The sequence below is a fragment of the Trachinotus anak genome, unplaced genomic scaffold (assembly GCF_046630095.1).
Source record: "Trachinotus anak isolate AG129_WGS33_773 ecotype Australia unplaced genomic scaffold, CSIRO_AGI_Tana_v1 ptg000012l, whole genome shotgun sequence".
In the NCBI taxonomy this organism is placed as follows: domain Eukaryota; kingdom Metazoa; phylum Chordata; class Actinopteri; order Carangiformes; family Carangidae; genus Trachinotus; species Trachinotus anak.
Genome location: NW_027273863.1, coordinates 10818212 through 10832384, shown reverse-complemented (window position 1 = coordinate 10832384; position 14173 = coordinate 10818212). Strand labels below are relative to the sequence as shown.

General features: G+C 42.3%; 1 protein-coding gene and 1 long non-coding RNA gene across 6 annotated transcripts; one reads left to right on the top strand and one right to left on the bottom strand.

The window, feature by feature from the left end:
- Positions 1 to 943: 943 nt before the first annotated feature.
- On the bottom strand, positions 944 to 3095 carry LOC139628575 (uncharacterized). Of its 2 annotated transcripts, none has more exons than XR_011692819.1 (3): positions 2940 to 3095; positions 2576 to 2646; positions 944 to 1876 (listed from the first exon to the last, which is right to left on the bottom strand). It is a non-coding gene; the product is annotated as an uncharacterized lncRNA (long non-coding RNA). The 2 variants fall into 2 exon arrangements; XR_011692818.1 differs by lacking the exon at positions 944 to 1876 and adding an exon at positions 1900 to 2398.
- Positions 2501 to 14119, top strand: LOC139628571 (neurabin-2-like). 4 transcript variants are annotated; one of them, XM_071490341.1, is made up of 19 exons: positions 2501 to 2663; positions 3967 to 6166; positions 6831 to 6963; positions 7348 to 7468; positions 7598 to 7702; positions 8624 to 8714; positions 8814 to 8972; positions 9310 to 9363; positions 9958 to 10058; positions 10308 to 10436; positions 10578 to 10674; positions 10763 to 10832; positions 10976 to 11112; positions 11203 to 11432; positions 11570 to 11635; positions 12152 to 12353; positions 12579 to 12671; positions 12846 to 13034; positions 13438 to 14119. In XM_071490341.1, exons 2-19 carry the CDS (start codon positions 4259 to 4261, stop codon positions 13672 to 13674), a joined length of 4122 nt encoding a protein of 1373 aa, XP_071346442.1. In that variant the 5' UTR covers positions 2501 to 2663; positions 3967 to 4258; the 3' UTR covers positions 13675 to 14119. The 4 variants fall into 4 exon arrangements, with proteins under 4 accessions (XP_071346442.1, XP_071346441.1, XP_071346444.1 ...); XM_071490340.1 differs by lacking the exon at positions 2501 to 2663 and adding an exon at positions 3664 to 3797; XM_071490343.1 differs by lacking the exon at positions 2501 to 2663 and having other exon boundaries at positions 4190 to 5569; positions 5987 to 6166.
- Positions 14120 to 14173: the final 54 nt, after the last annotated feature.

Below are 14173 nucleotides of genomic sequence, written 5' to 3'. Positions count from 1 at the left end.
CCTTGCTGCATCTGTTTGAAACGGCACTTCAGCGCGCATGACTGTAATACTGGGGGGTGATTGAGCAAGTTTTCACCTTAAATGAAGTGTATGTGTGCATCAGTGCCAGCTGTCTCAGAAAGGGTAACGGTCTATTTTTAAAATGATCTTTTTTTTAAAAATGTGAAGAAGTGAAAGCTAAATTACAATTAAAAAAAGAACATCAGGGCATTGGGTTTCACGGAGACATGGCAATAAAAAATGTTTCAACTTAACAGAAGTCTAAAACAAAAGATTTTCAACAAACACATCTGAGGTACATCTGTACATCCGAGGCAAAAATATCTCTGCATAAGCCTCTTTCAAAGCACATCACAGCTTCATCAGGATCAGTTTCTATTACGTTTGGCCCTGGTAGGAATTGAATCCATAACTCTGTTATGTCAAGCTTCACATATTAATCTTCGCAGGATTACATCATTATTACTGATGTTGTTAAAATAATACATGTGCAGTACACACATCTAGACACAAAGTGGCAGTGTCATTGTTGATGGATTCGAAAATGCGTCAACACTTGAGCTATAAAAACAGCCATTTGAGGGACACGTCAAACTAATTTACAGCACCATATAAACGAAGCGTGCAGAGCTGCAGAACTGCTACATGGTGCTTTGCCCATTTAAACTGCTGACTTGTCTGTTCATCCCAGCCATGGGTTGAGAGAGTGTGTCTGTGTGTGTGAGAGTGTGTGTGTGTGTGTGTGTGTGCGTCGATGTGTGTGTGCGTCTGCATTTAAATGTTCTGGGGATTGAGTGCAATTCCCTCATGAAGCGGGGGATCTCAAAATATGGTTGACTGAACAGATAACCATATGGGGCATGACTGTCTGCCAAATGCAGCCTACATGACACACACACACACACACACACACACACACACACACACACAGATCTGATATCGTCAGCTGTCAGACAGTATCTCAGTCTAAAGACAGCATCTGTCCTTTCTGCCTAATTTGACTCTTTGAATTAACAGTGTTAATGTAGTAGCTGTTCATTAAATGTAAAGTTAAAATAGTAATTAGTACCAAAGCCAAACAGACGCTCAATTTTTGAGGTGGATAATGATATGAATATTTGAGAATTTAAAAAATAATTAATTAATTTTAAAAAAATCAATTTATTATGTATGAGCTTATATTTGTTTATTAAAAATAAATACATAAAATGAACATTTTAAGGAAGTTATTAAATAAAATAAAATTAAATAAAAAAAATATATATATATTTTCTGAAAGAACAGTGAACAGGATATGTACTGCGTTGTGTATTTACAGTTCAAAGAGAGACAAAAATAAAGTTGTCAGTGCTCTCTGGTGGACAAACTATGTCATGAGACTAATCTAAAACAACTTTCTTGCTATTTACCAATTGACATAAACCCAATACAGATATATAACATCTGTGATAAGCTGAAATCAGCCAATACACATCAGTGAAGTTAATTAAATAAATGGGGACGACATTCAAACTGTGCCCTCTTCTCATAAATCTGTCTCCTAGTTTTGTGCACAGGCACTGACACAGATTTGTTAGCTCTCCTTAAAAATGTGATAACAGATTCATTCCTGCCCCCCATCCCCCAGCATCCCCCCACCTGCAATACACACATCCAGCTCAACACAAACCCAAACACAATGGCACTGTGTGTGTGTGTGTCTGTAGACATGACTGTCATAGTGTCTAAATTGAAAGAAAAATCCCTATGTGCGCCTGAGGAGGGAGGAACAAAAACTTTTGTACAAGTCAAGGTGACCTGCTGCTGGTGAGAGAGATGGGAGTTGAGGATTATGGCAGCACACGGATCCCTGCATTTCTCATCTCTTCTCACTCGCCTTCAATTACAAACAGAGGGGATATGCCATTATTCCACATCACCTATAATACCTGCAATTTATGGTTTTCTTAACCAGTACCTCTCAATTCATATGACTGCCTTCCCCCGTGTCTCACATTTCCACTGCTTCAACCAATCCAGGTTAAATTTCTTTCTCCATTCTTAGCCTCCATCTACTCCGCCTTACTCACTTTCTTGCAGCCTCTGCCCCTCTAAATTTACTTTGCCACCCACCCTGACATCACTCCCTCATTCTCGATATCTACTTCAATTCACTTTCACCACTTCCCCTCCCTCTTTTGGTTAGCCTCATTCAGAAGTAGGCTTTTGTGATTGGCCAGTATTTATATCAACTAGGTCCCAGTGCCACCTGGGACAATGGTCTCCAGTCAGATCCAGGTCACAGCAAGCAGAACCATTCTTCTGCTCTGCACCGATCAGTCCAGTCCAGTCCAGTCCAGTCCATCTGCCATACAAGCCAGCTTCACAGACAGACATAGGTACTGCACCGACTCACCCACTGGCATCACACACACACAGGTAGGCGCGCACACACACACACACACACATACACAGACATCAGCAGGTGCTGCATCACTGCTCTTCGCCTCACACATACACAGGTAGATGGTGGGAGATCTGGCTGACTGCACTAACCTGCATCATGCACACAGGTGAATATTCACACAAAGCTTACCTCTGACTCCAGGAGAGCCTCTGTCACAGAGACATCGGTTTTCACAGCAGATGGCAATGTTGGCAGTGATGCTGAAAGACAGGTAAAGGTAAGTGACCCGCATGTTTGATAGTAGTGTAAGATACAACTGGTAGATAGATACAACTAGACTAATTATACAGTTTATGATGCTAAAATGCCAACTATTTGCCATTAAGGGGAGAAACAGTATACAAAAGCAATAATTATTATGATTGATGGTATCACTGGCACTAAATTAGCTAATTAAGACTTCCTTCTGTGGGTGAAGACATTTGAAGGCAAAGGTGTAACAACTGGCCCTTATAAAGTAGGCTAGCTTGCCCCATTGTTGGTACCCACTCACCGCCAGTGTTTCACATTAACCGGAGTAGTTTACACAGGATTACCTCGGGATAATCCAGTTACAGTATTTAGAGACATGAGTCGCCATCTGTCTGTATTTATCACAGCGAGGGAGCCGTCAGCACCGGCTGACTTCAAAACCCACCGCACTACTACGGTAAGACAAAGCTGCCGGAAATGTTGTGATTAAAAAAAAAAAAAAAAAATAGCACTTTATGATTTACTAATTAATTTTCCAGTGTAGTTTTCCGTTTGTTAAACACATGGTTTGGAAATGTTGCGACCTTTAAACTGCGCGGGTACTCCAGCTAGGTTTGTGAGATTTGTTGCCTTCACATGCTGTCGTAAACTCCAGCTCTCACCCGTATGCTTTAGTTTTGTCTGCCAGTTTTAGCACAGTTAGCCACAAGGCTAGTGTCACAGAAACCGCTCGTCGTTTTAGTTTCTCTGTGTGTGTATATGGTGTAAATCTACGTGTATTACAGTGAACACACCAGATATCAAACTGTGGTTCAGTTACCATAATTAGCACAGCATATTTGATTAAATTTTTTTTTTTTTTTTAAATTAAAACACCATCTTTTGTTCATTGTTTGACACACAGACTATAATAATAAACAATCTAAATCACAATTGTTATTATTTAATTTTAAAAAAAGACGCAGTTTCCTCGGACATATTCACCACGTTCCTGTCTTATCTACTCTCACTCCATTTTTCGACAGCAATTGAAAGCAGCGCCCACAGGACTTCATTGTTGCTGCTGCAAACAGGTTAATCATAAATACCTGTGTCGAGTAACTCGGTTAACAAGACGCGTTCAGGCTACGTTTGTTATTTCTGGCGGAGCTTTTTTTCAGTGAGTATGGTACCTCAGTCCGCTAATTACTGCTTTAATGAGTAGTTTGTAGTTTGATAGTTTGTCCTGGCTGTAATTTGTATGATACCCATGCTGAGTTGTGCCATTTCACCCCAGTGAAGTTGTAGTAATGGTCAAAACTTTGCCCTTTCTCAAACTGCATTTCCAGGAGACTTTTGATGTGGAGACTGTGAATAAATATCAGAAGGCTACCTGAGGACCATGAAGTTTACAGACCAAGAGCCTGCCTTTGTCACCTGCTGTCATTCACCAAATGTAGTAACCTCTTAAAACACCAGCCCTAATATCCAGCACATTTTTTGCCTTATTGCTACCACCCCACTGTACCAGCAAATCCTCAAACATCATCTACCTGCTCAACATTTTCCCAGGTGCTTTCATTAGCTGTGAAAAGCTTCCTTCACAGTTTTCTTCTCACTCCAGAGAGCCTCCATTCACAAATGATGAGGACGGACAGCAAAGGCCGAAGTGCCTCTCCCCACAGGATAACCTACAAGTCTGACTTCCATGCCATTAAGTGTTCATTTGACTCCGGGACCAGTTTACATCAAGGGACCAAAGCTGCTGCTGCTGCTGCTGCCCAGCGCTCTGCTGCGCATCCAAACAAGCTGCGATCCAGCCTGTCAGATCCCATGATGTCCAGCACCAGCACCAGCAGCAGCACAGGCAGCAGGGGGAGGGTCCAAAGCACGAGGGGGACCAAGATCAGAGACAACATCTTTCTCCAAATGGACAGCCAGCAGCTGAGACAAGATGGTGGTCCAGTGCAGACTTCTGGCGTCACACCCCTCATTTCTCCCCAAAATCCTAGCCTGCAGCTCCAGACTTCACCTTTCTCTGGATCCAGACGTTCAGTCATGAGTTCCTCATCCGTTATGAGCACTGTGGCCTGCATTTCTACTCCTGAATCCTCTCTGCAAGATAAACCTTCTAGATCAGAGGAGATAACGGATATTGACAGAGCTGCTCTGGCTCAGAAGTTCTCCGTAACCCGCAGGTTGTTTGAGACCAAGGTGATGGAGGTTGGAGGAGTTTCAAAACCTGTGACTGGCAGGGGAAGCAAGGGGATGGTAGATGGGAAAGTAGAAGTCGAGGATGGGAGAGGAGGGGGCCACCAGGTGGAAAGAGAGGAAGAGGCAAGTGGGAAAAGGAAGCATACAGAGGAGGAGGGCTTTGATAAAGACAAATCCATGAACCTACCTCTCATAAATATTTCCTCACCAAAGCGTCCTGCACCCGTGTCACTGACAAAGCCCCCTAAATCTCCTGTATTGGATGACCATGGTGAAGCATCCAGCAAATCTCCCTCCTGTCCTGACAAACATGGTCAAACCACGGGAACACAGGCAGAGGAAGGAAAGACAGAGAGCGCTAATGTTGACCTCAGCTTGACCCCTGAGGAGCCACTGAGAGCAGAACTTGTCGACGTAAAGACAGAGTCATCAGAAAGTGATGAGAATGAAGAGGAAAAGGACCCAAAAGAACCCATAAAACGGATTAAGGATGAGGGGGAAATGTATAGCAACAAAAATGTAGGAGAAAGTGTGGAGGCCCTAGTGGATGATGTTTTTGAATCAAGCATGGAAACAACACCAGGAACGCAAACGCTGGAAAACAGAGTGGAACTAAGAGAAGGAGGAAGTGGGCCGGTTGCTCCCTCAGAAGAGCACCAGAGGCAGTTATCCACCAGCATGCCATGTAAAGGAAAGACTGAAGATGACGGGGAAAGTGGAAGCAACAAGTATCAGCAGGTGAATGAACAATGGGAGGGTGAAAGGGAGGAGCAGAAGGGAGAGTTTGTTGCACAGGCTGAGAAGAAGTCAGCAGAAAAGGGGGACGAAAGGGAGAAAAAGTCAGTGGAAGAAAGTGCTGGAAGGAAAGAGAGAGGCATGATGCAAGAGGAGGATGTTGACAAGGAAGCTGAGGGAAAGAGGAAAGGTGAAAGTGTAGAGGAAGAATGTAAAGAAAGTCAAGATAAGGAAAGAAATGAGAAAGAAGAGAAAGGGCAGAGAGAAGAAGGTACGTCTGAGCACGCCAGTGAGAAGGTCAAGCACGTGGCGTGCAGAGGAGGTAGTGATGGAAAAGGTGACATAGGAGGATGTAAGGAGGACCAGATAGGATCTGCAGTAATCTGTGGGATTGAGAACAAGGCTTTTGTGTATGATCAGGAATCCCAGTGTCATCCAGAGCATTCAGCATCCTCAAGACAGGACTTTGGAAAGTCGCTGCATGCAGAAAATCAGCTTTTACTGGAATATGAGGAAATTCCTGGTGTTCCTGAACAGGATGATGAGGATGCAGCAGAGGCGCCAAAGAGAAAGGTCAGGTTCTCCTCAGCACCAATCAAGGTAAGGAAATCTTTAAGAAAGAACTTTTAGCTTTCAGCATTTTTTATTCACTTCACTGACAGCTGCAGGGTCACTTGTTTCTAAAGCTGTGCGTTTAAGGAAGCTCTTCATTGTAGATTTTGTGTGACTGTCACTTTCAGCTGCAGCTTAAATCCATTTAAGAGAAGTTTTAGCCCAAAGCCATTTTCTGATTCATAGAGGGAGGAGAAAAGGCAAGATCCCACATGCCTCATTCTGTCAACACAGCTCAGAGCTGCCTCGATAGAAATGTACAGAAAATATTCCTGAGGATGCGTATGGCAGCAGTATGCCTCCGGTCATGATTTCCTACTGCAGCAGTGGTCACTGTCAGTAACTGACACATGGGAGCTGTAAGTGTACACTGAGATTTGCTGCGATCCTGTAACCGTTTGTACAGTTTGCTCAAGTCTTTTCACTCTGATCTCACACACTCTCACTGACAGATTCGCCAACATAAACAGTGTCTTGTTGTGTCAATAGCTGCAGATGGTTCTCCTCGCAGTCTGCTCTGTGGTGAACATATGTACCATCCATCAATGTATTTTCACTAGGCCTGAATTTGACATCCTTGTAGATGTAAGCTGTGGCTGTTCCAGTGATTTTTGATTTTTTAAATGTATATTGACTGCTAACTGTCCGTCAGGTGTACAACACCTATTCTAATGCAGAGTACGACAGACACAATGAGGACATTGACCCAGTGTCCGCCTCGGCTGAGTATGAGCTGGAGAAGAGAGTGGACCGGATGGACGTCTTTCCAGTGGAGATAGAAAAGGGTTTGTATTTCCCTCTGTTTTCCTTTTTTTGGTGGCATTTGAATTTCAGAGCCCACATCTGAAACCAGAAAGAAAAGAAATCATGTAACTGGTTATATCTAGTGGTGTTTATTGGGTCAGTTATGTCACTGCAGATATTTTGTGTATATTGTTGCAACTATTCAAAGCACAGCTTTTAAACCCAAACCAAACACTTTGGTTGGTCTCTATGTCTAAAAAATAACACAAGACTGACACATAATAGGTCAAAAACAGAATCATCAGATATTCTGATAATTTTCCACATTTTCATTACAGATCTTTTGCTTCTGTATGGTGCAGCAGTTTTTCCTCTGACTGATGTTGGTCATCTGAGGATAAATTCCTGATGTGTTTTCCTTCTAGGAGATGATGGTCTGGGTATCAGTATCATAGGAATGGGTGTAGGGGCTGACCAGGGCCTGGAAAAGCTGGGAATCTTTGTCAAGACAATAACTGAAGGAGGAGCAACACAGAAGGATGGAAGGTGCATTTCTGCATCAGTCTCTTGTTTACTGGGGATTCAGACGGGCTCTAATAAAGAGACATTGTCTTTTGTTTGTGTGTTTCTGTGTGTCTGTCTGTGTCTGTGTGTGTGTGTGTGTGTGTGTGTTAGGATTCAGGTGAATGACCAGATAGTGGAGGTGGATGGGTTGAGTTTGGTTGGGGTCTCCCAGCTGTTTGCAGCCACAGTCCTCAAGAATACGTCAGGCCTCGTCAAGTAAGTTACCATGTTACAGTACGATGTTTACGTGAATAGCTTTTATTCTTCCTGACTCAGAACAAGGTTTGCAGTGTCTTTTTACATGGGGCAGACGGTCTCTTGTACTGTTTTGTATTCTCCACTATTTCCATAAATTGCTTGAGTATATTGAGAAGGTTAATTTTTCGTGGCCTGGTATTTGATATGTTGCTTCAATCGATCAGTGACGGAGCCAATGCTCGAAACATTTGTCAGAGAGTTGAATTTATTTAAATATGAAAAAGTGATAGCAAGATAAATATACATTTTCTCCCCCAGATGTTGGTTTTTAAAAGGACTATACCAGTGGCTCTACTCCCAATCCACATTCCTAAGCATACGTCAGTGTTGAGACAGTCTGCCAAGAATGCTTCACCAGCTGAGATTTGAGATTCATATGCCAGTCAGCACGCCTCTCTATACCAGAAGTTGACTGAGCTCTTTTTTTCTAAAATAGAACTTTTCTGAAGTAGGTTTTACAGCAACAAAACTTGTGAATGTGATTGTTTGTAGCACCACAGTCAAAATTTTGGGTATCAAGAGATCTGTAAATGTACTACCACCACAGAGAGTTTAAAATGAGTCTGTGCTTAGACCTGCGTTAATGGGCAGTGACAACCTACTGCAACAATTGGATGACACACACAACATGAGACACGCAGGTGTAAACACAGAAATGAACGATAGTTGAACCCTGTTTAGCTGCTTTCGGTTTCAGGGTCGTGGCGCGCGCTGCCTGCGTCACCCTGTCATGACTTACATCGTTAATGTCATCATCAACACCTGTGCTTTAGCTGCTTTGTCTGCTGTTAGAAAAAAGGCCTGTCCCACAACACAATCTGGGCAAGTGTGTTATGGGATGTGGTGATTGCTCACAGCTGTAACTGATTTCATCTGCAGGTTTTTGATTGGTCGTGAGAAAGAGGGGGTGGAGAGCGAGGTGGCACGTCTGATCAATGAAAGCCTGGAGATGGATAAAACATCCAGAAAGGTGTGTTTCCTTAAAGGAGAGTGGAGCCTTCAGACGTGCTAAGTGTTACCCTATGGTTTTGTTGTGCTGTTTACGGTGTGGTTGTGTTTATATATGAAGAGCGAAAGGGCAGGAGGAGATGAGGATGATGATGGCAGCATGTCAGAGAAGGGCTCAGTGGCTGAAGAAGAAGAGGAGGAGGAGGAAGATGATGAAGAGGAGGATGTATCTGTTCTTTCCAGTCTTGATAGCTACCAGCTTTGCCTCAAATACCAGCAGGTACTTTACATTCAGCATGAATTCATTAATTAACATCCAATTTTAAAAAAAAAAAAAAAAAAAAAAAAAAACTGCATCAGAATAATCTCTCTAAAGTACTGATACTTATCCTACTACAAGACATTTTTAGAATCGAAGATGAAAAGATTTTCTTTACACTCATTTTCTTAGTTTTATATTGTTAAAACAGTAGATAATAGTCACTATCATCCCTTGCTTATAATAAAACTGAGTAAATGATAAAATTAGTGAGTTTCTCATTTCACATAAATTTAAATATACTATACAAATCCAAACATATATATGTATATTTCCTTTCTGCCCTTTTCCTCCGTAGCTACAGTCAAAACTACGAAGCAGAACAACCCAACTTCACCACGCTAGAGAAAAGGTAGGTCACTCAGCTGAGACTGAGATCTCTCTCTCTCTCTCTCTCTCTCTCTCTCTCTCTCTCTCTCTCTCTCTCTCTCTCTCTCTCTCTCTCTCTCTCTCTCTCTCTCTCTCTCTCTCTCTCTCTCTCTCTCTCTCTCTCTCTCTCTCTCTCTCTCTCTCTCTCTCTCTCTCTCTCTCTCTCTCTCTCTCTCTCTCTCTCTCTCTCACACACACAAACCAATAACTGTACTCACTTTAATACGCTACCTTTTGCATCCATATTTGGAACAGTCTGACCCATTTAACTGTGTATGAGATGGCTCGGTGTGGAGAGTTATTAGGACATGGGCCGTGTTCCAGCACTTCTCCACGTCAGGCCTGCTTTTTCTGCCTTTGCCTTGAAGTAATCACCACTGTGACATAACTGGGTTGGCGAAAGCCTTTTAGTCGAAAATCTGGCTTTCTTCTCTCCAACTGCGTTAGATCAGTGAATACTCCATTTGTTGTATCAACAGTGTTGAAGTAAGAGGATTGGAGAAGTATACTGATTCCTTTACTCTGAGAATAGTTTTAAAGTGTGTGATGTAATGACAAAAGGGGCCTTTTTTTTCAGTTAAAGGCATTGGAGGAGCAGCAGGCGTGTTGGGAGAGCCAGAAGGCTGAGCTGGAGCAGAGAGCAGAGGATGGAGAGGAGAAAGCTGACAAACTAGAGAAGTACGATACACTCGACTCAGTTTCATCTCTACTTGTGACCATTTTTCTATAGCGTATATCCTAGGAGTGAATTCTGCAATGATAGATGTAATTTCAAATTTGGGATGGGTTAAATACATGGTGGAGGCTTAAAGCCTGCAAAAGGATGATCATGCTGAGGAACATTATGAGGAAAGTGATTTTTTTTTTTTTTTTTTTTTTTTTTTTTTTTTTTTAAATGTGTTAACAGACCCTCTCTCTATTTATCAGGTATTGGCAAGAGGCCCAGACATTGTGCAGGGTTGTGAGCCAGCGACTGGCTGATGCCCAGAGCCAATCAGAAAGCTTAGAGATCAAATATAGCAAAGCCAAGAGACTGGTCAGAGAATACCAGAGCAGGTATTTATGAAGACTGTCAATTCTTTTGTTTCTCTGGCAATGTAGAATACTACTCTTCAGTTCCAAAAGTGTAGTAAAATTGTGCTGGCAGTCTTTCCCCCATAGATTTGGAATGAAACTTTTTAAAATAATGTGTTTCAGAGAGGAGGAGAGGGAGACAAGGGAGGTGGATTTGAGGAGAGAAACTGAGGAGAGAGATAAGCAGCACATAGAAACTGTTGAAAGGCTGCAAATCCAGGTGAGAGGAGACTTCTGAGCCCTGTATGGATTTACTGTACTGAGCCTGCCATTTTTCTGTCGTCATTGTCTCACATCATTTGTCACAGATAGCACAGCTAGAGAGAAAAGAGCCTGTAGCTGAAAGAAAGAACCACTCTGTGGACTCTTCAGTCACAGGTATGTTGTTATGTTACTGGGTGTACTTTTTGTTTTTAAATAGTGATATTCCAGTGAGGAAAATGTAGTAATTTTTTTTTTTTTTTCAAACCTTGAATTGAATGTACCTCTTGACCAAGCATAAGGAACTGTGTTTGTCTTAGGTCCAGACTGGTATATTCCAGTCCCCAACACAGGACGTCTAGACTCCAGTGCCCACATAGCAAGAGCTCAGCTGGCCCAGAAATCCAAGCGCCACCCTCCCTCACGAGACAAGCTCAGAGAGAGCTTTAGAAAACAGGTAAGAGACAGGGCAGACAAACTTCTGCACTAAATTTGCTGTATCGAACAGTGAAACTTGAACTTGGCCGTCCTCACGTCTCGCTTTTAGGCAGATGATCTCCAGGCACCACAGGAGAGCCAACCACTGTCTGCTCCCACAGTGGCACAAAGGAGCAGTAGAAGTGACATGTCCAGCACCTCCTCCTTCTCAGCTCTCAGTCCTCATCCTCCCAACAGCTCCGTCTTCACCCCTCCCATCTACATCACTGACACTGTAACTCCTTCACCACGCAAATCCTCAGCTACCAGGAAGTCCAAAAGGAAATTTCCAGACTTCAGGTGCAGGGTCTCTGTCTATTGTGTCTATAGTGTTCCCCAGTTTAAAAGCTGTAGTAACAGACAGATTCCCTTTCAGCCATAGTAAAATCTTCCTTTTTCCTGATACTTTTAATGACAATAGTCTGTTTCTTTTTCAGTGGCCTTCGTAAGTCTCTCAGCAAAAGGAGAAGTGAAAAACACAGCAGAAGGTCCATGAACAACAGGTGTGATAACGTCACAGATGCACTTAACCTAAACTAAATGGGTTTCTACCTTGTACAAAAACAGGCTATTAATGTTGAATTTCCTGACTTGTCATTTGATAGGGCTATAAATAAAAGCCTTTCCAAACTATTGCATCTATTTCTGTTGCACAATGCCACTAATGACACTAATCAAGCTCATTAAATACTTTACCATCACCTGTTTTTATGCACATTTTTAATTTATGCATGAAAAAGGGAGAATTTTGAAAAGCATAAATATTGCAAACAAGTTTATTTTGAGGTACATTAAAGGCTGACAAACAGATTTTTTTGAATATACCATGACAGTGCTTCTGTGTTTCTGCTTCGTTCGTGAAAATCAAAGCTTTACATTCCTCCACTCAACCAAAAAGCCCTAAAACTACAAAATAAAAGCTGATTGCAGGCAGTCTGTGTAAGCATTTATTTTCCTAATATTTGAGGACTTTATTAAAATTGTGTATTAATTGAAATATGGTCATTGATTTCTACCAGGGGGTCATGTGGTGACCTCGTGGATGAGCCCACTGGAGTTTCTCCATCAGGTTCAGTCACCTCCATGCCCTCTTGCTTGCCCTTTCCCTGGTTTGGAGAGAGAGGGAGGGAGAAAGAAGAGGGGGAGAGAGGCAGAGAGAGGCTTCGGTCTGTGTCCAGCAGCAGTTTGCCATACCTGACCACCACAGGCAGAAGGGATCAGGTAAGACAAGTTGGACGTGTATGTGACATATGTTCACATGGCTCCATGGTGGCTAAGACCCACAGGCTTCTCTGCATGACATCTCCCCCCTCTTTCCACTTTCTGATTAAGATTCTTCTCTACATATAAATAGAAATCGTTTTTCAAATAAACACACATGCACGGGTAAGCATGCAATAGATGTGGAGTGTGTAGGCAGCCCAGGTTTGTTTCTCTTGGTTCCAGAGTATTGGCTCTCCAGTGGGCAGCTCCAGCATGGTGGGTCATGCCTCTGATCACTCCCTCTCTGGACACACTTTCACCTTTTCCTCCACTGAGGTGAGTCTACCTTTGACCCCCCCCCTCATTTTCCTTACTTCATTCCCCATGGAGCACTACTTGCGTTTTTTTTTTTTCTTCTTCTTCTCCCAAGCTACTCTCTTCTTTAATTACAGTTGCCTCTGATTTGTCTTTCCTTGTCTTGTCCTGGCACCGTCTCTGGTGTCCTGCCAGACGTTGGACAGTGACCCACTTCCCACCAATAACAACAATCAGTGGCAAAGTCGACCTGTCTTAGAGTGGAACAACCAGCAGGTCTGTTTGTGGTTAGTCACCATGAACATGGATCAGTACATGTCCGAGTTTGCTGCCAGAGGAGTGGACGGGACGCAGCTGCTCAACATGGACAGTGAGAAACTGAAGGTGAGTAGTTATGATCTTGTTGAGTGGATAACATAAGGAAACATAGGGATACCTTAAAACTTGTTACCGACTTTTCACAGTTAAAAAAAAACCAAAACAAAACAAAAAACACACTTGTCAGTGCTCTCTGGTGGACAAAATATGTCCACACACTGTCTTACCTAAGACATATCTTACCATTTAACATACACTACATTATATGGCAATACCAGTGTATGTGTGATAATAGAGGGTATGTATCTGATAGTAACTACCTCACTGAGACTCCCTCTGTCCCCTGTATTGAGCTGAAACCACTTGTATTGCCGAATGTGTCTATATTTAATGAATTGCAGTGAAATTTTAAAATTGAAATCAGATTTTTTTTTTTTTTTTTTTTTTTTTTTTTTTTTTTAAACGACAGGCTCTGGGTGTGTGCAGTCAAAGTGACCGCTCCGTCCTTAAGAAGAAGCTGAAGGAGATGAAGAAAAGAGAGGAGAAAGAACAGAGGAAAGGAGAGAACAGACTGAAAGAAGAGAAAGAGAAGAATGCAGTTTTGGACAAAGACAAGGAAGCAAAAGTGAGGATGGCAACAGAGGAGAAGTCTGTAAAAGACGTCAGACACAGCGGCAAAACTGTAAGAACTGAGTCACTCTTATAAAGGGAAAGACGGAGGTGACGTCAGATACACCAGCAGAATGAGGGTGTGTTTGCAGTCTGACACACAGAAATACACACAAACCTATTTCTATTTGGCTAATAGAAACAGGTAGATCTGCTGCACACATCCTCTGTTCGTCACGTGTTAATCATTTAGGATACAGACCACTGGCTGGTTTTAAGTAAGGGAGCTCTTCAGACCACAGCAGACTTTGACTCCAGCACCAAAGTTCACAGCAATTATGTATCTCTGTATATGTCAGTTCAGTGTGTGTGAGTTTGACTGATTTTACATAGTTTTTTTTTTTGTTTTTTTTTTTTCTTTCATGAACTTTAAATTATCCTCAGAATGATTTTAATATTTGACATTGTGCTGATTTTATGTGTTCAGGTATTTGCTGTAAATGCTTTTTTTATGTATTAATAAATAATGTTTTAAACTTCTTGATGTTCTCTCAAACTCTCATTCAGTTTGGCCTTGAATAATAACACACAGGACA